The sequence below is a fragment of the Mustela nivalis genome (genome assembly GCF_964662115.1).
Source record: "Mustela nivalis genome assembly, chromosome: 1".
Classification (NCBI taxonomy): domain Eukaryota; kingdom Metazoa; phylum Chordata; class Mammalia; order Carnivora; family Mustelidae; genus Mustela; species Mustela nivalis.
In genome coordinates, this window is record NC_139020.1 from 142,488,626 (window position 1) to 142,515,948 (window position 27,323).

At 37.3% G+C, this 27,323-nt stretch overlaps 1 protein-coding gene across 1 annotated transcript in view; it reads left to right on the forward strand.

The window, feature by feature from the left end:
• The window catches only part of RBMS3 (RNA binding motif single stranded interacting protein 3), a gene marked incomplete at its 5' end in the record, with an annotated part of 521,563 nt that overhangs the window by 250,246 nt on the left and 243,994 nt on the right, over positions 1–27,323 (forward strand). The window contains one exon of the mRNA XM_082723921.1: positions 12,685–12,764. Coding sequence (XP_082580047.1) covers positions 12,685–12,764 — 80 coding nt within the window. The remainder of the gene's footprint in view (positions 1–12,684; positions 12,765–27,323) is intronic.

Below are 27,323 nucleotides of genomic sequence, written 5' to 3' on the forward strand. Positions count from 1 at the left end.
CTGTCTTCCTGTCTCTTATGCTGGGCACAAGAAGCCCTTCCTGACTGTTACACTTTTCAGGACTCTTACTCTGGCTTCTGCTTACTTATCCTTCAGGTATTGGCTTAAATGTCCTTTCTTCAAAAAACCCTTTTGTGACCTCTATCTCTAGCCTTCAAAGTTAGATGGTCTCCTTACAACTCCTGTCAAAGTTTTTTTGTTTTGTTTTTGTTTGTTTGTTTGTTTTTCCCCAAATAAGATCTATCAAAATCATAATGAATTCACTATTTAATGTGTGTCTTTACCCACTGGATTATACATTTCCTTACTGGTATTTCCTTTTCACTGTTGAGAGGATGGATAGGTGGATGGTAGTTAACATAATTACTTTTCGATGAAGTTCCTGAGTGACTAAGCTCCAAGGAATGGCTTTTTAAAACTCTTAGCTTAGAATAGGAATTATCAGTCACATTCCAATACTAAAACTTCAGTCTCCATACTCTAAATAATGATATTTTCCAATTTCAGAAAGTAGCATATGGATTGAAAAGGAAAACATAGGTTCAAGTCAATTTCTTAGGCCTAAGAAATCAAAAGAAAACATGAATCTGCCTCTTTTGTAAAAAACTAAGAAGCTGATGAAGAACCAGGATTTCATTTTTCTTGTTTCTTAGACCTGAAATTCCAAGAAGCAGGATCCCACATGATTTACCTAACTTGATGATGTGAAAAAATAACTTTAGTTCTATCATACATCATTGGGTCCGCCCAAATTCCTCTCTCCTTGCACTTGGACATTTGCTCTGCTTTTCTCAAACCACCATGGCTGCATCTTAACAAACTCAATCTTTCACAAATTAACTTTTATACAGTTTTCCTTTTTTATAAAAACCACCCTTTCCCCGTTGTTCAGCCTTTCCCATTTGGAGCTCTCCCTCTGAACTACAGAATGAAGATGACTTCTTCCCAGGACAGCGTGTAGCTAGTGAGAGAAGTTAATGGATTACGTACAACGGTTGCCTTGGGACAGCGGTTCTCAAAGTGTAATTTCCAGGACAGAAACCTCAGCATTGCTTGGGAAAGTGTTGGAAATACCATTTTGGAGTCCTGTACCAACTGAGACAGCAATGGTGGGGGTGGATGAGGTACAGGGATCTGTACTTTATCAAGCACTCTAGGTGACTCTCATGCTTCCTAAACCTTGAGAAGCATTGCCTCAGGGCATTAGGGCTTAATTCTCAAATCATCTGTAAGGCTTATAAAATTTCCGATTGTTGGCTTTCATTCTTAGAAATTTTTCCTGATGGAGCTGATTCTTGTTGACACCTCGATCACACTCTTCCACTTTGTCAAATGTACTGATCATAAATACATCTCCTGTCCTAGTCTTCAAGTGTAGGGATGGTGTCTTGTTCTTTTTCATGTCTATCCCAGCACCTAGAATATCATCTGACATATTATTGATCTTCAGTAAATTTTTGATGATGAACAAATGAAATCACTTCGAGTGCTTTGTTTTTGTTTTTGTTTGTTTTTGACTATAACTGGGCAGGGTGCTAGAATCTGATGATAAAGATAAGCCAGTTCTGAGAAGGGTGTCCTGGGGTTTCAGAGGATTACCAGTCACATCAGTTCAACTATTATTGACTTACAAATTATTTCTTCATCAAAAAGTTCACAGTGCGACAGGCGTTATTAAAACTAAATGCTTGGGGCGCCTGGGTGGCTCAGTGGTTGGGCCGCTGCCTTCGGCTCGGGTCATGATCTCAGGGACCTGGGATTGAGCTCCACATCGGGCTCTCTGCTCAGCAGGGAGCCTGCTTCCTCCTCTCTCTCTGCTTGCCTCTCTGCCTGCTTGTGATCTCTCTCTGTCAAATAAATAAATAAAATCTTAAAAAAAAAAAAAAAAAAAACTAAATGCTTATTTGACTGGGAGAATAGTCGGCCTGTAATTGTGCCCGGTAAATCGTATCCATCTCTTGAACTTATGGCTCTCTCAATTTTTTTAACCTGAATATATGTTTTATCAAGCTTCATTTTAAAGATTTTATTTATTTATTCATTATTTTATTTGAGAGAGAGAACATGAGCAGGGTGAGGGGCTGAGGGAGAAGGAGGGAATCTCAAGCAGACTGTACACTGAGTACAGGACCCTGAGATCGTGACCTGAGCTGAAACCAAGAATTGGTCGCTTAACTGACTGAGCCACCAGGTGCCCCAGCAGACTTTGTTTTAAATATTACCATTGGTCAGTTCTAATCACCAGATATAGTCCTTGGTTCATATGCAAGATATTCTAAAATTCTTTAACTAGAAATAAACCCCCCATTATTATTTTACTCGCAAGCTATACATTAATCTCCTTTGATAACCATCTCTTCAAAGTAAAGGTAGTATCTTCATTTTATATTTAAAATGCTGAACTTCAAAGCATAGATTTGAATGCCAGTAGGGTGCACAGGTAGCACAATTACAGGCTTTTCAAATTCCAGAAGCACCAGATATATCTGAAATTACAGACATTTTATTTTATTTTTTATGTTTTTTTTTCTTTACTCTCTTGTAACTTAAAACAATTTATAAGATCCACCGCCCTCTAGGCAGCATTTTATAGCCAAGTCATAAACCTCTAAAAACAGAAGTTTATGGTGGGAATGCTGACAGTCAGACAAGTCAGACCCACTATTGCAGAGCTAGCGGGTGCCAACAGACTACCTTGCCTTCTAGGGTGAGGATCAGAGCATAAATCAGCCTGAGGCCGGACGGACATGACTGTGTGTTCATGTTATCCATTTCCCATTCCCAGTAACATGAGACCGTTTGTCTAACAAAAATCACATTGAAAGAGTGTTATGTGAGGCCGGTAAAGAATGACCTGAAGTGCAGAAGGGATGGGGGGTAAACATTCACAATTAATCCAGCTTCAACATCTGGGAACATAGAACCTCTTTAAGAAATGCATTTACTGTCCCCTGGTGAGCTAAAGAGCGTGAGAGACCGCAGAGCACAGAGACCTTTGTATTTTGTAGTATTTTTCACCCCTCCTCAGTACTCTTAATTTGATTCTCATGGAATTTTGTTTGAATGACTTTTAACATATGGGCAGCCCTGTGTTCTATCTCGCCCTAATGAATGAACACGTTTTCCAATTAAAAAGTTACAGTTCTTTCTTTTTGTGAAGTAAAAATAGTAATAATAATAATTGTGGTTATAGATAGACAAATACCAGCCTGATTATTAAAAATCAGTATAAATAGCAGGTTAAAATACTTTTTGTGTTTTCTTTTATTAGTGTCGAATATCTTTAAAATTTTATGATTTACTTTCTACTGCCTGATGCTTCTTGCTCCCAATCTTCTCCCCTCCTGAAATACAATGAACTTTGACTCAGGATCAGCATAATCAAAATATAAGAATTTAAAAAAAAAAAATTATAAGGCAAATACCAGTGCTTCTCTTGCAGGCAAATATATGACCCTTTAAAATGACTATCACACTTGCGTAATTGTCATTGTTTGGGACATGTTTCAATCATATTTACTGATCTGATGGAGTATTTGTTTTAAAAATCCCTCCACCCCTTGCTGTCTTGGTAACTGTTTTGCTGTTTCTACCTCAAACTTACATGGAACTAGGAAATCAAATGTGAACAAAGAAAATCTCTAAAATGTAATTTAGTGATTAGTCATCTCCAAATTGCAGCTGTATTTGCACAGAGAGAGATTACAGTGTTTGTTGAGACTGAAGAGAATAATGGCTGTTACTCCGTTCAGTAGTCTTAATTACTCAGCCAATTACCATCAAACGTGATCTACTGGAAAGTAGACTCTTGGTCCATCCTTCAGCTTCTGGATCTTTGTTCTTGTTTTCTGTGTTTCTTCATTTATCTTGATCTGTTTCTGCACAATGTTTCTTTCTTTCACCATCAGTAAGTCATGATCATGGCTAGAAGTATGGCAGAACATTCTGCTTTCTTTTCCATGTATTTGGAGCCTGGGGTTCAAGATCCAAACCAACCAACCAAACAATGAGCCAACCAGTCAACCAATCAAACAAATGGCTTAAATTGCACCAAGTAATCTATAATTTTGAGATGTTCTGGACGCACGTCTTGCTCTATACATGGCTTTATAAAAACTAAGAGAAGGAGGGAAACATATAATTTATTATTTTATCATTGTATCATTGAAATGACCAGATCGCAAAGATCATCCTCTGTAGGATGAGAGGGGAGTTCTGAATATTATTTACTCGTGTAAAGCTGAAATTGGAGAACTTTGTTACCTCGAGGTTGGAAAGAGTAAATGTACTCAGGACCTGTACAATTTCTTTGCCTTGTATTGGCTATAAGCACAAACCATGATGGGGGCTCTTGGGCCATCTGAAGGCTGTGGGAATGTGAAGTAGGTTGTCTGTTTCCCACCAAAAAAGAAGAAAGACTGGGAAATGTCATTTGAACTCACAAGTGTGAGTCTTTTTTAGTATCTTTCCTATAGTCTCAGCTTTCTGTAAGTTGGATCATCTCATCCACTCACTCTGTGTGGTTATGAACATGGCTTTCTGGGTCAGAAATAACATAGCTTGCATCTTACTTCTGCATCTCCTATCTGTGTTCTTGGACAAAGTATAAAACTCTCTGAGCCTCCTTTTCTGCTATGTACCATGTGTTTGTTCATTTGTCCATGTCACCCAATAAGTATGTCTTGGGAACTATAAGATGCCAGTAATTGCTCAAGATACAGTATTGCAGAGGGGTACACAGGAGAAAAGTATCTGACATTGTACTAGACTGGGGAGACAAAAAATGTAACCAAACAAATAGGAAAATATAAAATAATATAAAATAATCCACATAAAATAATTGAAGGGCTATAAAAGCAAAATAAAACATAGGGGTACATTAGAGACCATGGCAGAATGAGAGGCTGGAAGTCAAGAATAGGCAAGTTCTCTGAAGAGAGAGCATTTAGGCTGAGATACATCTTGTGGTGGAAATGGATAGGGAATCCTGGCAAAAGGAAAAGGCAGGCAGAGATTCAAGATGGGGACAACTTTGGCATATTTGAGAACCAGAATAAGGGGTGAGGTTACTATTCATAAAGGAAAGAAAAGAGATGTAATATATAATAATAGCTAGGAGTTAAATGTGCCTGTAACACAAAGAGATTGATTAAAAGTGGTAATGAATTCCAGTGGCACTTAATGGTAGGATTTTTATAGTTCTGAACATTCTATACTTATTGATTCCTCCTTTATCTCTATTTTAATGTTTTTAATTTAATTTTCTTCCATTTCTTCACCAGAACTCCTTTTGAAAACTTTAGTCTATGGTTTTAAAACCCAGATTTTGGTTATGATGTCAACTGAAGGTAGGCAGATAATCTAAGTATCAAGTAGTTCCCAGACTGGTGTAAAAGAAACCATTGTTTGTTTGTTTGTTTCTTGCCTTTTCCTTCAAACACACAGCCTCCAGGGTAATTTTGTCCCTCCAGACTTGATAGTTTTACGGCAGAGCCTTCAGCATGCTGGCTGCAAACAGAATTTCACCCCACATGATTCAGCTGAAGAGACTAGAATAAAGCAGGATTTAAGAAAAGTGTGAGTAGAGTGAAGGGAACTGACCAAGGATGTGGAGATACCGAGAGATGACCAGCAGAAGGAAGTTTTACCACCCCAAGACAGCTGAAGGTAGATGGAAGAGTGCTCCCAGAGCCAGTGATACCCAGAGCTGTGGAAAAGGCTGCCTGGAGTAGCTGAAGACAGGGAGAGATACAGTCCCAGCCAGAGTGGCAGCGCCAAGGGCAAGAGAGAAGGAGGAGGAACTGGTCAAATTTCTCTTTACTCCTGTGGCTGAATCCAATGAAAAACTATCAGATAAAAGAGCTAAGAGGACAGAGTTCATAAACCGTTCTTTGAAGCATAGAGCAGAGAAGACATATAGAAGAGTAAACAGAAAATACCAGAAAACACATGGGTAAATTGACTTATTTTTCTTTCCCCTTGACTTCACTAATTAAAAAAAAAAAAAAAAAAGAGAGAGAGAAGAGAAAAGGAAAGAAAATATAGTGCAAGGTTAATGATAACTAAGCATCTACTACTTTACCTTAGCATTGGCAATTGATACAGGATGGTAGGAGTGATGACAAACCAGTTCGGTTTAAAGGAAGCAACTGTTTAACTTCAGGTCATGGTTGCTATGATGCTACCACTTCTAAAACCAAAAGTGTGGGGTTTTCTAACAATAGATACATATTGTTTTTCTATATCAGTTCTCCAATTATGACACCAACTTGGTGTCCCATTATTCAGTTCAATTCTAACACTATGTAGGGTTATCAACAGACCTCACAGGTTTGAGGGCTCAGTCCCACAAGACTGTTCCCATTCAGAAACCAGCCCCAAATGGTGGGAACTACCCACCATTCCTTCACCCCATCAGATTTGCTGAGTCACTAGAATAATCCACAGGACTCATGAAAATAATTTTCTTATGTTTACTAGTATATTACGAAAGATACAACCCAGGAATGGCCAAAAGAGTTGCAGAGGGCAAGATACAGGGTATAAGGAGTGACCTAGAGTGCCTCTGTCCTCCGTGGGCATGCCACCCTCCCGGAAAATTGGCAAATCAGCGTGTTCACCAACGTAGAAGCTCTCTGAACTGTTTTGTTTAGTGGTTATTATGGAGGTTTTATTGCATAGGCATGGTTGATTCATTTACTGGCCGTTGGTGATTGAGATCAATCTTCAGCCCCTTTCCCATCCCCAGAGGTGATGGGTGGGGCTGAAGCTCCAAACTTCCAATCATTTGGCCTTTGTGGTGAATAGCCCTCTCCAGGCGTCCCTTCTTGAGTTGCCTCATTAACATAAACTCAGATATGGTCAAAAAGGTCTTATTATAAGTAACAAAGGACACTACTTTCACTCAGGAAATATCATGGGTTTTAGGAGTTCTGTATCAGAAACCAGGGACAAAGACTGAATTTATTTTTATTATACCATGCAGAAAACATGGATCAGACCATATCAGCTTTCAAGAGGAATCAGGAATCCAGATTTTTATGTGAAATCTCCCAATCTTTAAATGTTGACAACCATTTCAGATTCTGTAAAAACCCCTTTGTAGGCCAAACAAAACTTTCTACCTGAAGGCTGGATTCAGCCCATAATTTCTAGTTTGGGACATGTGACAGGAGCTCCAGAACAGTGGTTTTCAACCTTGGCTGCACACTGGAATCACCTGGATAGCTTTGAAAAATTGGTGCCTGGACTTCATGCCGAAGCAGTTAAATTAAAATCTCCTGGGCTGAGGCCCAGACATTGGTATTTTTAAAAATAGTTTCCTGATCATTTTAATGTATAGTTATTTTAATTAGCAATAATTGCTCCTCAGATAAGCTATGATACTGCCACTATGCAAAGCTAATGTACAGTTATTTTAAAATAAACATTTTTTTTGGAATAAGGTTAATTTAATAGAGACGTTACAGAGGTAATAAAGAGTTCCCGTATATACCATGCCATTTGTTAACATTTTATAACACCGTGGTGTACATGTCAAAATTAAGAAACTGGGGGCACCTGGGTGGCTCAGTGGGTTAAGCCTTTGCCTTCAGCTCAGGTCATGATCTCAGGGTCCTGGGATCGAGCCCCGCATCAGGCTCTCTGATTAGCGGGGAGTCTGCTTCCCCCTCTTTCTCTACTTGCCTCTCTGCCTACTTGTGCCCTCTCTTTAAAAAAAAAAAAAAATTAAGAAACTGACATTGATACATTATTATTAACTAAACTCCAGACTTTATTTGGATTTCACCAACTTTTCCACTGATATGCTTTTTCTATTCCAGAATCTAACCCAGAGTGCCGTTTTTGTATTTAGTTGTCATGTGTCATCAGTCTGTTATGATTTGCAACTGTTTCTCAGACTTTCCTTGTTTTTCCTGAGTGGCACTAGCCAGGTAAACTGGGGAATGTCTCCAGAGTTGGGTATATTTGATGTTTTTCTCATAATAGGATCCCTATAATGTATAGATTTTTGGAAAGAGCACCATGGAGGTCAAGTGCCCTTTTAGTCACATCAGTTGAAGGTATATCTCTGTTTTTGAGAACAACTGCTTTGGTTATTAGAGATGGAACTAGAATGGAGAGAGCATGATCTATCCAGCCTCAAAACACTTTACAAGAGATGAGTACAGGAAATCGGGGGGGGATGGTGGGAGGCCAGCAATGGAACTCCCTCTTTTCCAGCTAATCTATCTGAATTGAGGGTCAAGAGACAAACATTCTATTACAGGTCCCTCCACTGACTAGTCTCTAGGGAAGGCAATTAGTGTTTGTTTCTTCATCTGTATGATTTTGAAGTTGATATCTCGGGCTATTTCTAGTGCTGAAATTATGTGATTCTAAAACTCTGGAGTAGGTTTTTGTTAGTTAAATATCGTCCATAGTTTCGTTTTCTGAAAAAGAATGCGTTGTACTCCCGAGTAAGACCCCACCTCAATGTCTGGGTTTTGGAAAAGGAGGATGGCAGAAAGGCAGCTGGGCTTCATTATTGGGTGCTGCTGATACTTATATCCTAAGAATGTCAAGCACCGGGCAGAGAGAAAACAACCTGTAAAGACTAAGAAGAAAGTTCAGTTCATTCACTCATCTTTGTTCTGGGGACTCAACTGTTCTCTCCATTACGATAAAGTAAGAAGTAAATGATGGAATTTATTTTCAAAATCTCAGAAGGAATAAACCCTTTAGTACTTCTAAAAATCTGTTAATGTTGTCCCTTTGTGTAACTCTAACCGGATTTAAATGGAAGGCTGGCTCGCAACGTTGGATACGCTAAATTGCCAATAATTTGTACAGAGCCCGGGATTGCAAAACCACAAAAATTTCACAATAGCGGAAACCTCTAATTAACCAAATAAATGGCAAAGTGGATTGGTTTTAAATATACGGCTAATAATGCTTACTGCCTTGAGATCATAAACTGAGAGATTCTCTATTAAGCTGAGATAGGTAGGCTGCAGAAGGTTTTGGAAAAATCTTTTCCACATCTGTGTTAAGTCTTGACCGAGAACATTCTGTTAATATTGGATCAAACTCTCCTCTGATGTAACTTGCCTGTGGGAATTGTATTGGCTGTGAAACTGGCTCCCCTTAGGAACTGGTGTAAAAAAAAAAAAATTATTATTATTTTTTTAATCACAATTCTGTGGTTTGTTTTGAATGACTGAAGCCAGGTTCCTAGGCACTGAGACAAGAAAGAATGTCAAACGAGACCTTTAATGTGTATTTATATTTAAACATCAGACCTAACAGAAAACCCTGAAGCTTTATACAATGATTGGAGCCTTGTAAGAACCTAATTAATGTATCTTGGGGTGAATGGTTGGCCTGGCACACGAGCTGTCCCGAGGTACTCGAGAGGGTTCAGGTACCGCCTGGGAAGAATAGATGTGGTTGTAGTGATTCAGTGGCCCGTCTGAAAGGGGCATGCAAAGGCAGCTTTGTCTGGCGTGCCGCCTTTTCAGACTCACTTGATAATGCTAGTGTCAGTTTCAACCGAAGCGTGGGCCAGATTGCAGATAGCTTGAGCAGCCATGTCAAAGCGTTAATTGTGGAACCTGAGAAGAGAATGGGCACATTCTTCTGAAGGTGGCCATTCAAATGCCGTTTCTTTCCCCCCAGAGCTCCTGTCTCACTTTTGTTCCGGTTCCACACAAAATGCGTGAGGAACCTTGAGCCTTTCCCTTGGTGCCTCCTCTGTCGTCGCCTCTGCGGCGACTGCGTTGCCTTGTTACAGGGTGCCCCGTGTATTGAAATGAAATTGTCACTGCCGGGCGGTGCAGCGTAACAGGGTTTGACACGAAGCGCCGGCAGCTACAGAAAACAGACTTTCATTGCGTTTATTCTTTCTTAGAGTCTCTGAAGGCTCGCTGCCAACATGCACTCAGTTAAATCTGAACGAAGCAAAGTGAACCATCTATGCCTGTCTTCGCGTTACTAGAAACAGCCCCCATCCGGCTTGATAGGACTGTAAAATAGTCTCCAGGAAAGATGATCATACTTAGCATCCAAGAGGGAAGACTTGAGGCTTTCAATCCAGTGCAAACATATTTCAGGTGGGTGGAGTGGGGGAGCCACCTGATTTTCTACTTTAGCTTCTGTATTTCCTCAAATACAGAGATTCTGTTATATAGAATCAACAAGAACATGCGAACACAGACACACACACACACACACACACCAATCTGGTTTAGGCTTCATTTAGAATTCCATGTCCTTTTAAGACAAAGAGAAAGGATCTGATTTGTAGGACTCTTGCAAGCAAGCTTCAGATTCTTAACTGCCTTTTATCTAGATGAGTATCCAGAGAGAGATTGAATAAGGAGGGGGCTCTGGGGCATAAGCTTTTCATTCTGTAGCTCTCCTGGAATAAAAATTCCATAAAGTAACATCTGTAGTAATTAAGGGCTTACATTTCCTCTCCCATTCATGTCTCTGGTAAGAGGGTAGGTTATTGTCCCTAAGAGACGATAGATAGTAGATCCTGTGGGAAGACAGAAAGAACAGAATTAGAATTCTTTTGTTCCTAGAAATGTAAGTTTCTTACTTCAAAAAAAAAAGTAATAATAATTATAATAACAACAACAGGATGGAAGACTTACTGTAAAAGATTCCACAGAAAGAAAAACTCAAAGGAGTTAAGAAAGTTGTACTTTGCTATTCCTCAGTGTTTGGAATGGAGAAAGGTTCATCTTGCCTTTCTTACCCAAGTATCTTTTCATTTGCAGGCACTTGTGATTAAGCAGTGAACAAAATGCTCTCTTTGTTTTTATTTATATTTGTTAAAATTATATGTTATTAAGCTTAAAGAGGTTTGGTTGTCCCCCCCCCCCCCACATTTGGACATAAAATCAATTCATTCTTTGCATGTTCTTCAAAATAACACCTATGTGAATCCATTGAGCCATCTGATAAGTGAATAATGAGTTGTTGGGTTCCTACACTTTCTTGTCATAGCAGGACCAGTGACATAATTAGTGGAACCCAATGCAAGTTAAAAATACAGGACCCCTTGTTAGAAAATCATGAAGAATTTCACGGTGGTGCCAACAGATTTTAAGCCACCAGACTTATTCTAAATCTGTGGCTTCCTTGTTCTGCACCGGTCTCAGTTTTACTGGGTAAAGATTTGCCATTTATCTGTATCTCTATACAAAAAAAAAATGTGCCTCCATCCCATGCCTCATAGAAATGTACCTCAGAAAAGATAATTTTTTTGTTTTGTTTTGTTTTAAATCGAGTCAGAAAATAATGATGCCCGCCCCCTCTTGGAACACGCTTCTGATACCACCTTGAATTTCTTAACCTGATAATTCAGGTGGCCTCATCTGCATCTCTCAGCTTACCTTCAAGAGTATCACCAAACCCTGTAAACCTTCCACACAAGCACAGTATTCTGCTCACCTCACCCACCTCTCAAAGGACACAGGGTCAGGTCAGTCCCCTGCCCTAATGACTTCTCTAAGGGCCCTTCTGGCGTCCTGTGCCTACTTCTCAGTGTTTCCTTGGTTCCTGGAATTCCTCTCACATCTGAATTCCTGTAGTTGTAATAAATGTTTAACTTATTTGGCATTTGTTTACATATTTTCCCTTATCTTATTTCCTCTGCATGTAATAGGCTCCTGAAAAAACACTTAAGACTTAGGTATAGGGAAGTTTTATAATTTGAGTTATAAGACTCCATTACAAGGAAGCTCATATTAATAACACAGCAGAAAATCCAAAATTATACTTTGCCTTTTAGACAAATTTCACACATTTAGTACACATTCTTTCATATGTGTGTGAGCTGTTTTTTAAAATTTGTATTTGCCTCTAGTGTACTGTTTGGGGGACTTAATTTCCTTTCATCGGAATCAGCCCTTTAATTCTTATCTTCCCCAGCCAATGTTATAAAATAATAAAGCCCTGCTATAGTTGATTATTCAGAAAATGTTGCCAATACTAGTCTACTTAGGATAGGGTGACAGTGCTAATGTTGATATTACGATGATATAGTTCAAAATGTTCGTTCATTAGCTTGCAAATGAGATGTCAAAATTTGGCCCAAGAAACCTAGTTTAGGAATATGGATGTCTAGTATGAAAAAAGAGAGGATTTCAAAAATTCAAAGGGAAGAAAGTTCACAGGACTTGAGGTTTATGTATTTATGTTCTCTCTCACATTTGGGACCCCAAATATATTCCCTTTTGTATCTTCACCCAGTGAGTTTTCAATAAAAGTGTTGAGGTGTTGATGACAACACTGTTATATTAAGCCTCAGAGCCCTGGATCCGAAGAGCAACAAGACCTACCTTTCAACTTCGCTAATTCAGATGTTCAACAGGTATTTATTGAGCAGTTTCAAATACCAGATATTGTTCGGTGGATTAAATAAGATAATGCCTCAGTATTTCTTCTGGGAGAGGAATCAGCACAGAGCTGTCCATATAGGCAACTTCCAATGCAGTAAATACTACATACTCTCAGCAGTGGTGAGTTCATGATATTCTGATCATGGTGGTCATGGCAAGAGTTGACAAGTCTCGTGGAATTCTGAAATCAAGCTTTTCTGTGGTTTTCCTATTTTTCTTTTCATTTTTATTTACTTTTCCTGAATATGCATGGCCTTATGAAAGTATATGATCTCCTGTTTACCTCTTTTTCCAGAATGGAGTCTACTGAAAAATGTGAAGTGGTCATTCAACATTTTAATGGAAAATATCTGAAAACACCACCAGGCATCCCAGGTAAGAAATGCCATTAAGTAATCATTCATTTTTGTCTAGGTTTGTTGCTATTGTTTAAATGAGTACTTGGTAAAGCCCTCGGTTGGTCACTGGGAACGAAAACGTTGCTTTTGTAATTGTGTCTTTTTAAATAATATGTAGCAATTCATCTTTCTCAAAATAACCAAAATCTTCTTGATGATTCTTTGGCCTTTCTTTTGACTCTCTGCTACTGATTGCCTGAAGTGAACTGGAAGAGAAATAGCAAAGAATAGTTTAAAATTCGTTTCAAGTGAAGGAAGTTCATGACTCCTATCATTAACGCTGGTATCTTGATTTCTATTTTATTTATTTTTTATAAATTTATTTCTTTATTTTATTTTATTTATTTATTCGAGAGAGAGACAGAGTGAGAGAGCATGAGAGGAGAGGTCAGAGGGAGAAGCCGACTCTCCATGGAGCAGAGAGCCTGATGTGGGACTCGATCCCAGGACTCTGGGATCATGACCTGAGCTGAAGGCAGTTGCTTAACCGCCTGAGTCACCCAGGCACCCCTTGATTTCTATTTTATAATGTTTCTCTCTAAACAGTGATAGACACAGTGAAATACACTGATTGATGCAAGTTTCCAAACATTTCTTACCAGTCCATCACAAGAAGAGTACTCTCTGTACGAGAGTGAGAAGCATTTAGAACTTTTTTTTGCATTTAGAAACTTTTTTAGCAATTTTATGTTACCATGAAATCTGAATGTATAATTTTATATATTTTTTAAAAATATCAGTTCCTGACATATTGATTTCTTTCTTTCTTTCTTTCTTTTTTTTTTTTTTTTGTAAACTGTCTACTCATTAGAAACAGTTTGAGAAGCACCGATCTTACTCTCCGAGGACATTTCACATTTCCCAAGGCGAAATCCTTAAGCTTTTATACACATCATAGATGATATAACTTTATACTATTAAAAATTACATTCAACATAAAGAATTGAATATATCACATGTGTCTGGACTTAAGCTGCAATGCCTCAACTTGCTATTAATCTGGTAGTAGTATATATGGCAAGGGTTTAATATTAAGTGAGTAGATTTAAAAATATATCTTACACATGAATAAAAATATTTGAGATTGAATGGAATGCTAAAAAGGAAGAATTCTAATGAGTGGATAAAGAAATGTCTGACTAATCCATATTGGTTTGTTGGTTGCTCTTTCATTTTCAGTGACTCTCAGGGGAAAAATGTGACTTCTTCAGTCTTATATTTTCCTTTTGATTCTTTAAAGCTGGACTTCCATTGTGTTTGCTATGTAATGCATCTGCTATTTAAAACACATGGTTAGAGAGTTCAGGGGTTGACTATTTCAGTTCCTTAAAATGTATTGAGGCTACCTAGAAGAGGAAATCTGAACAAAAAGAGAAATATTAATGTAGAGGGGTCAGGATCCTTTTAGGACTGGTTCATCTGGGGAGGGTGTTGGGAAAGGAGAAAGGCCCTTCAGACGCTCACTTAGATGATCTGGAAAATCCAAAGTAGCATCTCCTGATTAATCAGAGAGCACACAGACATTGACGCCTGTGCCTCAATTTGGTTAGCTTCCATGCGTAATGTTCCCTTGAGAACTGACTGCATTATGATCCAATTGGAGACATATGGTGTTGTTAAGAAGAGTTAGCAGTTTTCATCTCAGCATGTAAGCTGCCCTTGAATTTTAGGAGAAATACTTATTTTTTTTTTCTTTCAGCATAAAAGACACTTTAAGACACTCTGCTCAGACCTATCATTGAATAAAGGGGTTGAATTGTTAGAGGATTCTCCCTTATTTATCCCATTTTATCCAATGGATGCCTGTCTATATAGAAGGCATCCAAACTGGGTGTGAATTAGATGGTTATATATAAATAAATTAAGAATGAACAAATTATGTAGAAATTATTGTTGATTGAAGTTAAAATACCTCTCAGGGTTTTTTGTTTTTTTTTTTTTACATTTCTTCATTTTCATAAAAAGACATTAAAATCCTTCTTGACTTGATTTGAAACTGTACTATTTGGTTTTCCCCCACAGAACATAGCTGACTAATACAATTTAATGCTAAAGACAAAGAAAGTCCCTATAAATCCCCAAATGTCTGGGCATTCTTCCTGAAAACACAGGCTGTGATATCAACCTGTCTAATATCATAGCTACACCCAATGGAAACATTGTGAATAGCAAGAACCTGGTTATGAGTTTTTCACTCACTTTTATCTCAAGGGAACACAAGAGGCAAAATAATTATGCTCAGTTATAAAACTCTTAAGAGATACAAGTTTATGCTTCTGAGCTTTGCACTCAATGTAGTAAAATTAGATACACAATATTGATCATCATTATTACTTGAATTTGCTTATTTATGCAGTGGAAGTCAAATGGTTTAGTAAAAGTTTCAAATGTTAACAGAAAGTATTTCATCTTTAATATTGAAGCTTGATACAGAATAAAAAAAGGCTATAATGCAAAATGTGGGTATTTTGGTTAAGTGAAGTAGTAAAGCGTGCTCGTTAGGCTGATTCACAAAGTCAGAATGGGTATGGTCAAATATGAGTGTATGTTTTTTTCCCTTATTGGTCCCCTGTGCTTATTTACTGTAGTTGATTGAAATGTTTTCAAATACTCATTTCTTAATCCAATTTTCTATTCCAAGTTGAAGACTGCAAGAGGGATGTCACTATAGGCCCTAATAGCAAATTGGAAGTGATTCCTTTGATATTTTCAAAAGAAATGACCAACTTCTTAACTTTTTCAATCCTAATGTAGCTTTAGAGATATATATCCTTGCTTGTGAGTATACTAATTAAAACCAACAATAATTGATCTGATGCCCCGACAATTAAAATAGAATTCAAAAAATTATAAAAATCTCAGTGTTCTATATTATCAAGATCCAGCATCTTTGAATTCAGAAGTTTGCAACTTTTTGGAAATCACATTGATTTTTCAATATAATGTTTTAAGGTCATGTGATTGATGTCCTAACAATGATCCAGACCAGAGAGTCTCAGGCTGTAAGCCTTAGAAAAGATTGCATGTTAAGTCAATCATCTTACACTAGACCCTGCTTTTATCTTACTCTAAGCAAGTAGGGAACAATTGGTACCAAATTTGCTTTCTTTATTTCTCCATTTAGGGATGACTTGGGGGGAATGTGCACATGTCACTGGGCAAATACAGTGCCATTTTGGTTTCTGTCACTTTTGAGAAATGATTTCTCTTAAAGAAGATGCAAAGATAATTATTTCCCTGAGATGATCATCTAGTTCCCAAATCCCCTACTGTTTCATTTCTATACAAGAATTAGTAAAAGATCTAATTCAACCCAAAACTTTGGCATTGCTTTGAATTTCAAATTCAAAAAACATTATAGTTAAGGATATTTACAAGGACGTGTAACATTGACCACATTTAAGTTGTTGCTTCCATTCCAATTTGTTAGTCTAGCAACAATTTATTCATTAAAAATGATTCAGGGTGGTATTTAATCTTGATTCCTGCTGACAGATGATGTGCGTTGGAAAAAAACTTTGTAGATATCTTCTTTTGGTTCATGCTTTCCTGGGCTCCTCCTTTTTGTTCATATAAAAGATCTAATTTTAAGAATATATCATGGATTGTTTTTTTTTTTTTTAAGATTTTATTTATTTATTTGACAGAGAGAGAGATCACAAATAGGCAGAGAGACAGACAGAGAGAGAGATGAGGAGAAGCAGGCTCCCTGCTGAGCAGAGAGCCCTATGAGGGACTCGATCCCAGGCCCCTGGGATCATGACCTGAGCCGAAGGTAGAGGCTTAACCCACTGAGCCACCCAGGCGCCCCTATCATGGATTGTTAATGTGTATTAGAGCCTCCGGAACTAGTTCTTTTCACTCTGGGTTGTAACACTGTCCCCAGATTTTGGTTACCTGGATCAATGAAGCTCAAATATACATGCCAAAAAAATAAAGTTATTTGAATTCTGGTATATATGATATGGGATTGGGCAGCTATGTTTCTACTAGCAGGTGGGAAGGAGAGGCCAGCGTCAATCATGTAGCCATCTGCAGAAAGCGATCATCTAGTATTTTCTCCCTCCCTTAGAGGGAAAAGAAAACACAGTGTTCCATAAATGTTGCATGTCCTACATATCGATCTTGATGTTTTCTGGACAAAATGAAGGATCATTAGTTGCTTGCCTGCCTAACCCCAGTCATTTCATTGTCCCATAATGAATTGCACAGCAATGTTGTACAGCCCCAAAGCATTTCATTTTCAAACCTCTGGCAGAAGCAAAGGGTAAGTTCCCAGACACTTTAGGGATCTGTAGGGCATGAACTTGAAAGATTCACTTCCAAAGAGCCCCCAGAGCAGAGTGATGTACCATGTAGAAAAGGCCTCCACGTATAAAGGCGTGTATTGATGAATGGATCGTGCAGGCTAGTTTGTAGAAAGATAAATCACATTTTGCTCCAAACTAGACTTTTGCCTGTAAACACATTTTCCTATCAATGGAGCAGTCTTTCCAGAAGAAAATGGAATAACCCACTTGAGGTATGATTTTCTTTCTCTTGAGGTAATTATATCTAATCCCAGTTGAACTTCAAAAAAGTAGGGAAGTGTAGGCAAATTTTGAGATGTTTTTAATTTTAACAAATCTGTGATCAACAGCAATTTAGACAACTAAGTGAGTGATAGAGGAATCATATTTTTCTAATAGATAGAATAAAATTTTGTGCCTTATTGATGCTTTGACATATAATCTTTCTATAGTGTGTTTATATAAATAAAATGTGTATGATTGTGGGATATATATTATATTTTGTGGGAGTATGCAAGGAAAAATATTTAAAGTCTGGTAATTCTTTAAAGAACATGAAAAGAAATGTTGTTTACATTCGAACTTTTCCCAGAGTAAAAGATCAGAAAGTACTTAAATGGCATTTATATTCAATTAAAGACGTGGTACAAAATTCTGAATGTTTGGCAATAGTATACAAATTCTTATCAGTGGACAGTGTTGCGGTCCCTCACAATCAGTGCTTACCCAGTGATACTTGTCTATTAAGTCCACAAATGTAACAAATGTTGTTGTTGAGTATAAAGAAACAAATAGAAAAGTGTTATGGTGTACAGCTTAGCAAAAATATATTTTTTTATGGTTTTACTTGGTTGAGGCATTGTCTAACCCTGAGCTTCTCATCTTTGGGAAACTAAAACATCATTTGCATAAGAAACTTGGTAAACACTACAATCCCCAACTGAGTGTTAGTTTAGATTTCTCATTTATAAGAGGATTTTTGCAATATTTAGGAGCTACTTTCTGTGAAGTGTCTCTCATTTTTAATGTTAGTTATGCCTTCTTGATTATTTCGAGGTACCAAATACATGTTGCTTCATGATGAAACACTGTTGGAATGTTATTAGTGAACTTCATGGAGTAGTCTGGCAATTTCATAGTCAATAGAGTCTTAGAATCTGTGTGAATTCTATGGACATGGGCTAGGTCAATCATTTCTCAAACTTCCTGTGGAGCCACAGTTGATACTGTGAAAAATATGAGTTGGTTTCTGATTGGGGGGGGGGGGAACCAAGATAATTAAATTTCTAAATCTGGAAAATGAGAAGCCTGACAGAGAAGGTACAGGGGATCATATCTTCAGGAGGTTAGAAATGATTGGAATGGCTTGTGTGCCACATGCTACCTCCTCCCTCTTACCTGATTACAGCTGCAGATGAAGTGGGCAGGCTCTGTTCATCCTGGAAGTACCCATCTGGAGCATCAGAATCTCTCTATTTTTCTCCTTCAGAGCAAAATCTATAAAAGCTCACACAATCCAGCATGGGTTTTCTGCAAACTCTGGGAGAGTTATCACTTCTAGGGATGGCCTTCAATTAATGCAATATTGAAGTCAATGGATAAAATTGAGCTTCTCATTCTTTGGAGAGACAATTCTGAGTCACATTCGACAAGATTTCTCAGAGGATTGTCGACAGTGGTAAAAACAAGCTCGGGAAGGCACCTTTTATTGGCTTTTCCTTCTTCCCTGTCTTTCTTTTCTCTTTCTATAATATCTGCTTCCTGGCATCAGCTCCAAATTAAACTAATTTATCCCAAGCTCTGATTTGGGGAAACTCAAAGTTAAGGTGGGTGTTCCCAGAATCGTGATGGGTAACTTTGTTTTGATTTAAAATTTCTGACCATAGAGGAAAGCCGACCCAGCTAACATGGTGAAGTGAATATCATAGACCAAATACATTGCTTTTTTGACTTTTTTTTTTTTAACAGCAGCACTTATGAACTGCATATTTGGGATGATAAAGATTAATATTAGTGGTAGTAGATATACGGTGGTCAGAATTTGAATTTGGCAAGAGAAGTATGGAAGAAGATAAAGACAAAAATGCCACCAGTGACATGGCTAACCTTAGAACGAGTAAGGACATAAAGAGGTGGATGGTTGTTGAAATTGGGGAGGGAAGGGAAACTGGGGAGTAGTCATAATGCCAGCAGCAAAGTGAAGGTGGGATGTAAGCACAGAAAATTATGGCCACAGAGTAGGACTTAGGAGGTTTTGGTCCTGAATGAATGTGGAGTGGTGGATGTTGATAATGAATTCCAAAGAGGGAATGGCTGTAGTTGGCTTAAGAGGAATGGAAATGAATTTTAGCGGGACATTTGGAGACTTTGGATTAGACTGTTGGAAGTTTTGAACAACACTGGAGATTTCTTTACTCAATCTGATACTTCCCTTGATTTTCTCTGAAGTTTTAATCTTTACAGAAGCAGGTGGGAAAATGTAAGCAGTGCTGAGGTGATTTTTTGTTTATTTATTTGATTCTGAGTTTTCTAGAGCAGGCTTTGTTTTCGTGTTTGCTTTTGTTTTTGTTTTTCCAGTTTTCCTACTTCAAGAACTATTGCTCAACTCTGTAGATTGTTAGCAATGTTTTTCGGAATTGATGTGCACTCCCTTGAACTGAATCACCCTCCTACTTGTATTTGTCCTAATGAACTTCCTGAGAGTATATGGTTGATACAAAATTCCTGTGCATCAACAAACTTGGAAGAAAACGTTCAGATAAATCTTCAAATCTATTCTTAATAGTTTGCAAAGGTTCATATGTGTATAGCTAAATATACAGAGAGAACACTAAATATTCACAAGAAAAGGAAACGTACTTTGAGAAAGATTCTAGTTATTTTTTGAAAAGCTTTTTTTCCCCTTAGACTGCTTTCCAGTTGTTATCCTGGCACTCAAAAGTTATTTCTTTAAAGAACTCATCTTTGGGCAGTGCAATGAGGAATTCTGTGTTCTGACATAGCAAATGCCTAAGTTAAATTGAAATTAGGTCTTGGTCTGAACTTTCTGCCACTGGATCCAGTTAGGCACTTTTACCATGCTGGCCTTTTGCCCCTTTCCTTTTTCTTTTTCTTTCTTTCTTTCTTTTTAAATTATTATTATTGTTATTATTATTAAAGAATTGAGAAGAATCACTCTTCCCACTTTTGTTTATTTTTTGAAAGATTTTATTTATTTATTTGATACAGAGAGAGAGATCACAGAGGCAGGCAGAGGCAGGCACTGAGCAGAGAGCCCAATGGGGGGCTCGATCCCAGGACTCCAAGACCAGGACCTGAGCTGAAGGCAGAGGATTAACCCTCTGAGCCACCCAGATGCCCCGCCCCTTTTTCTTTTTGCTCTTCTTCATATAAGAAAAAAAAAAAAGAAAAAAGAAAAAAGAAAAGTGAATATCTTGAGAATAAGCAGAAAAAAGGAGCTCTTATTCTATGCTTTTGTCCCTTTGGCATAATGTTGCTTCACCCTGCCTAGAGGAAGTACTACATTGGCTTATTATTTCTACTATAACATAGTTTTTAGAAAATCTAAAGCATTTAATCAATATGATATGGTCAATATGCTTTACTGGCCATGTATTTTCTGTAATTATGTATAAGCACCAATGAGTGGTAGCAGAATTTGTCTGAAGTTGCCACCTGGCTCCCGAACCTGATTTTTAAAAAGCAATTGTAATTTCATGGAATAGAGAGGAAGGATAAAGAGGTTTTCTCTCTATCTCCGAAATCACAAACCATTTCCATCTATTCCTTCTAAAATAATCCATTTCAGTCTTCAAAAATCTCTGCATTGATGATTTCACAGTAAAAGCTTACAAAATAAATTATAAAACTTTAATTTTATTTCTGAGATGATGTTGGGCTTTGCCTTCTGTCAGCACCCCTAATGAGTAGTTAAGCCATTTGGTGTCCATCGGAATGAGTCCTATTAGCAAGCAAAAAGGCCTAAGGCCAATTAAGACACAAGCCATAGAAACCAAGCTCTGAATAATTAAGTCCATTTCTAAATCTAGAATCTCATTTAATAGTGTTGATTTAAAAATGTGTTTTAAACAAATTTTGGATAAATGGATGGTATCCTGAATTAAATGCTTGCCACTGAGGTCCCATCCAGAAGCCTGTCATGCCCATAACCCATTATTTACAATCTAATTTTTAGAATGAGAAGTCTCCAAAATTTAAGAAAATATTTTAAGAGAAATATAAATGAAAACACTCATTAGGCAAGATCTGAACAAGGTATCATTTGTTTATCTTAATACTATTTCCTCTGATTCTTAGCTCTTTATGCCTCTAAATGGTGAATCAGTTCATTAACTGTTATTTTAGTTTTTTGCCAGAAAAAAAAAATCCTTCATAGGAAATTGGTATGCTTATGATATTTTCAGTCTTTATATATTTCAAAGGCACATTCATCCCATTAGATTATACATTTTCTGCAGAGGGACTTTGATATTTGTCTTTCTCTTTACCCTTAAACAATTAGCCTATGAACTCTCTCAATGCAAGAATTGCACCTTGTTCTATATGTTTCAAGTGTCTAACCAATGCCTCTCACAGATAATTATTTGTTAAATAAGTAAATAACTACTTGTGAAATACAGAATAATGTTCCCTCTCCCCAAATATCTCTGTTTACTCCCTACTACCTATTAATATGTTAGTTTCTATGGCCAAGAAGAATTAAGCTTGCTGTTAAACTGACCTTAAAGTAGTGTAATTATTCTGGATTATCTAAGTGAGCCCCATGTAATCACAAGGGTCCTTAAAAGTATAAGCGATCAGGGCCTCTGGATGGCTCAGTCAGTTAAGCAGCTGCTTTCTGCCTGGGGGTCATGGGTGCTGGGATTGAGTTCCACATCATGTTCCCTGCTCAGTGGAGAGTCTGCTTTTTCCTCTGCCCTCACCCTGCTGTTCTCTCTCTCTCTGTGTCAAATAAATAATAAAGTCTTTAAAAAAAAAGGTGGAAGCAAAGGGGAGAAGAGATCAGAGTGATACAATATGAGAGGGACTTGATCCACATTGTTGGCCTTGAAAATGAAGGAATGTGGGTGGCCTCTGGAAGCTGAAAAGACAAGGAATTGGATTCTCCCCTAAAGCTTTTGTAAAGGAACTCAGCCCTGTTGACATCATGATTGTAGACCAGTGGGATCTGTGTAGTACTTCCAGCCTATAGCACTGTAAGATCATTAATTTGTGTTGTTTTATTACCTAAGTTTTTTTTTTTTAACTTGTTAGCAACAACAGAAAACTACCACATTAATACAGAACTTGTTTAAACTGAATATCATGCACACCATTTCTGAATTAAATAACTAAACAGCCTCTGGAGGACTTTTTTAGTTTCTCCTATTTTTAATCTTCTTTGTATTATTTGGGTTGCTTATATGTTAAACAGGAAAAAAAAAACTATCTTGTTAATTATTTTGACTTTAAAATTTCTTTGTAACTTCTTATAAGGATATATTAGAATGGAAGACTGTTGGACATCTTAAAAGAGAGTCTTTGGGGGTGGGTGCTTAGATCTCAGAATACATTATTTTGATCCAAAGAGATCAAATATTAATTCAAACCATCTGGTTCCATAAAATATGCCAAAAAAAAATCAGTTGTAAATCTAAATTCAAACAAATATGTATCTCTTAGGTCTCAACCTGAATACTTGGTTTCAAGAGTTCTTGTTATTGAAAGATTATTATAGCTTAGAAGAGATCATAGAGTTATATAGTTGATATCAGCTGTAAGTTTTAGATAATTATATCTAAAGCGTTAGATGGTGCTTCTACTCCAACTCATTCTCCCCCAAAATAAAGAGTATCCTGAAGCTGTTAATGGTTGAGTCCCATAAGAAAACTTAGTTGTGAGACACAAGTAAAAATCCAGAGAAGTGAATGGATTCTTATTATGGGTTAGCAAAAATATATAGATAATCCTTGTTATTTAAACCACTAAGAAGACTTTCAGTGAAATACATTTACAAAAATGTATTTCTCAGCCAAAGTTGTATTGCAGACCTACAGTAAGATTGGGAAGCTGTTAATGTGAAAACATAACCTTTTTCTCTTGACTTATTTTGGACCAGAAGTTTTATTAAACAGTTGTACTGAGTCACTGAAATGACTTAAAGTAAATAGAGCCAACAATTTAAGTTGATTTCTAATTGTTTGTTATTGGAGCAGGTGTTAGCCCTCCCAGGGTGCTTAGTGAATGTCCTTCAGCCAGCACCCCACTCTTTTTCTAAGTGGACTGCCTTCTGGTTGTAGGAGCCCATTTACTGCATGCAGTGAGAATCAGAAATACCTAGGAACTTACAGTCTTCTGGTTAGGCAGCCTTTAAGCAATGCTTGACTGGTAGTAGAGTATCTATACCCCAGTTCTTTTGCTCCTGGAGAGAACACCAGAGTATGACCTATACTATCTCCAAAGCTTCCCAGACTTTCCAGAAGATAGGCACACTAGACATACTCTAAGTAAGGTAGCAGCTATTCATAAGTAATGGACTTCTCTGGAAAAAGCATGGACAATTTGATAATACATTTGCAAGGTTAGACAGAATTACAGTCATATGTCCTGTGAGTAAGTAGACCACTGGTTGTTAATATGATTTTACTAATCATAATATACCTTTATAAAGTTCTATTCAAAAGAATCAAAATTGTACCAATGTAAACGATAATGGGGATATATCTTGAAAGAAGTTCGGTGAACCATGAGAGACTATCGACTCTGAGAAACAATCTGAGGGTTTTGAAGGGGCAGGGTGTGGGAGGTTGGGGGAACCAGGTGGTGGATATTGGAGAGGGCACGGATTGCATGGAGCACTGGGTGTGGTGCAAAAACAATGAATACTGTTACACTGAAAATAAATTAAAAAACAAAAAAAGATAATGGGGCCTTAATACATTTGTTCTTAAAATATAAAAGCATTAAAGCCAAATATTGAAACTAACCTATTTTATGTGCAGTTGCTTTAAGATGGCATGGGTTGTTTGAGCTAAACTGTGGTCCCAAAGACCTATGGTGTTCCTTTCCAGTGGTCTACAAGACCAAAATATTTTCCTAATACTGAAACATTATTTGCCTTTTTGGCTCTGGTTCTCTCATGAGTGTGGAGTAGAGTTTCCCAGAAGCTACATGATGTGTGATATGGCAACAGATTGAATGCAGAAGCAGATATGAAAGTCCAGCTGTCTTCTATTAAACCTGAAATTACAAGGATTTGCAAAAATCTGAGACAAGGCCATTCTTGTCTTTATTTATTTTGTTTTTGAATTTTTTTAAATAAAAACTTGTCACTTAACATATGATGGGTTTATTATTGTTATTTTAAAATAAATTTTGAAATGATAAATATCATTAGATATAACTTGTGTAAACAGAAGCTCTTTGGGGTGTTCAATAATTTTTAAGAGTGTAAAGAGTTTCTGAGACAAAAAAGCAGTCAAACCAACAAACACAATAACTTTGAATGCCACTGATATAAAGCAGAATTTCAGAATCAAGCCCTTTTATCTTCTCAGAATTAGAAGAATTAAGGAAGGTAGCCAGGGTAAAGAAGACGTTTAAAATATCCTCTCATCTTCCTGATCTTATTTGGAAAACCTAGATGTGTTCTAGAAAATTACTTTAAGTGGAAAATTTTAAAAATTTACTATCATACAAGTTACACTACTATATTTTTTGTTTGTTTGTTTGTTTTTGGAAATAAGCAGGCAGATACCTTAAACTATCGTGAAGGTTTTTTTTTTTTTCAAATACCGAAACAGTGCATATTCTTCTGAACATCCACATTATCATCTCATTAGTAAATATTATGCAGAATATAGTTTGACAAAATATGTGAATGTTTTATTGCAATTGTATCTATCCACAGAATGTATGTTATGCTGAGACTGTGGAAACGGGACTATAATTTGTGAGTGTCATGTGAGTCTGCCAGGATTTAGGAAGGTCAGGAAGACTAGTACCTATGAGCCACAGGGCTAAATACAGATATGACATGGGAGTTCTTATAAGAGCTATTCTGGGGGCACCTGGGTGGCTCAGTTGTTTAGTGCCTGACTCGTGATTTCAGCTCAGGTCATGAGATCGAGCCTGACATGGGTCTAACACTGGGCATGGTTTCTCTCTCTCCCTCTCCCTTGGTTTTTCCTCATCCTGCTGAAGCATGTGTGCATGCACTCTCTAAGAAAAAAATAAAAATAAGAGCTATTCTATGTCACTTCTTTGGTCACTGCTAATTTCCTATGCCACTCACCTTACAGCTGGACTGTACCATCGAGTCCTAGTCACTGGATAGGAAGCATCTCAAATAGAGGCTTCCAGGTTTGCTAAGTGTAGTAAATAATAATGCTAATATAATAAGAGTTATTATAATATTGTAAATACTAACATGTAATTAATTGAATACTGTTTATGATCAGTGTTCACATAAAATCTTTATTTTTTTTTTTTTAAGAAATGGTACTGTCTTCAATTGTACAGTCTGAAAATCATGATTTTCTTAAACTTATTGCCTCTTTTAACCTAATATGAAAGACTTTAGAAAAGCATTCTCTAGGGGTGCTGGGGTGGCTCAGTCTGTTAAGTGTCTGTCTTTGGCACAGGTCATGATCTAGAGGACCTGGCATCCAGCCTGGCATTGGGCTCCCTGCTCAGTGGGGAATTTGCTTCTCCCTCTTCCTCTCCCATTACTCATGCTCTCTTGCTCTCGCGCTCTCTCTCTCAAATAAATAAACAAACAAACAAAAATAAACAAATAAATAAAAATAGAAATTTTAAATTTATATGAGGAAGTGGTGATGCAACATGGGGGCTTAAGTGGGTAGAAGAAGAATCAATGAAACAAGATGGAATTGGGAGGGAGACAAACCATAAGTGACTCTTAATCTCACAAAACAAATTGAGGGTTGCTGGGGGGAGGGGGTTTGGGAGAAGGGGGGTGGGATTATGGACATTGGGGAGGGTATGTGCTTTGGTGAGTGCTGTGAAGTATGTAAACCTGGTGATTCACAGACCTGTACCCCTGGGGATAAAAATATATGTTTATAAAAAATAAAAAATAAAAAAAAAAGTAAAGTAAAAATTTTTAAAAATTTTCTTTCTAGTCATCCTTCACAACTCATTAGGATTTTTAACCCACTAAATCCGTGTGGTAGATGAAAAAAAAAATTAAGATAAAATTTCTCCTGTAATTTGTTTTGAAAAGACATAATTTAGTATTTGTTTACATATATTGACAACCTCTTCATTTCTCTTATCTCAAGGGAAGTGCTTTTTGTCTTTGCTGCAACATCTGCCCAGCTCATTCTATGCTTTCTATGAGACCCTCATGGCTGAGATACTCTTTGTCCTTTGAATGTACTGGTGAGAGGGCACATACGATTGAGAACACCATCTTTTCCTTTGGAGGCAGATCGATCTTAGTTTGAGTTTGGCTCTGTCTCTTGACCTGCTGAACTTGGGCAAGTTATTCAGCTTCTTGTCAGGTTCCTCATGGAACCCAGTGTTTCTATTTGATGTTTATAGTGCCTCCTCTACGAAAGTGTTATCAGAATTAACTTTTGTACAGCTCTACAGAAGTTCTGGCAGGAGCTGGTAGAGATCCTCACTATTAGTAGCATCTATTAGCATCATGAAAACCATTTCATCAACATCTACCCTCTAGGCTGGAAATATAATTTAGCTGTAGAAATCCATGAACTACAGTCATCAATGGGCATTATCTGGTACACAGACCACATGAGGTAAACCTCCGTTTTCAATGGGTAAAGACCACCCTCCAGTCTCAAACTATTTGCAGACAGCTGCTATATTTTGACCTACAAGGGTGTCCAATTAACTAAAAAATCCAGTTTGGAGCTCAACTGTTTTCTGGGATAATTGGAAATAGTATAGTAAACAGACAGATAAATATTTACCTGAAATTTGTTCTGTTGACTCCCAGATTCATAAACACTTGTCACACTTCTGGTAGAACCAAGATAGCCATGTTGATGCAGAGGGTCTTTAATTAGGTAAAACAACTGTAAAAACACGTATAAGCACAGACCTCTTAACAATGATTTCTTGGTATATCTTTGTATCTCCAGTTCACAAAGCCCCAAATTCCCCTTTTCTACCTTCATTTCCTCAAGAAATCCTGCTCAAAAAGAAATACAACATTTTTCATGCAGCTTTTCCTAATTTCTTATCTCCCTATCTTCCTGCCC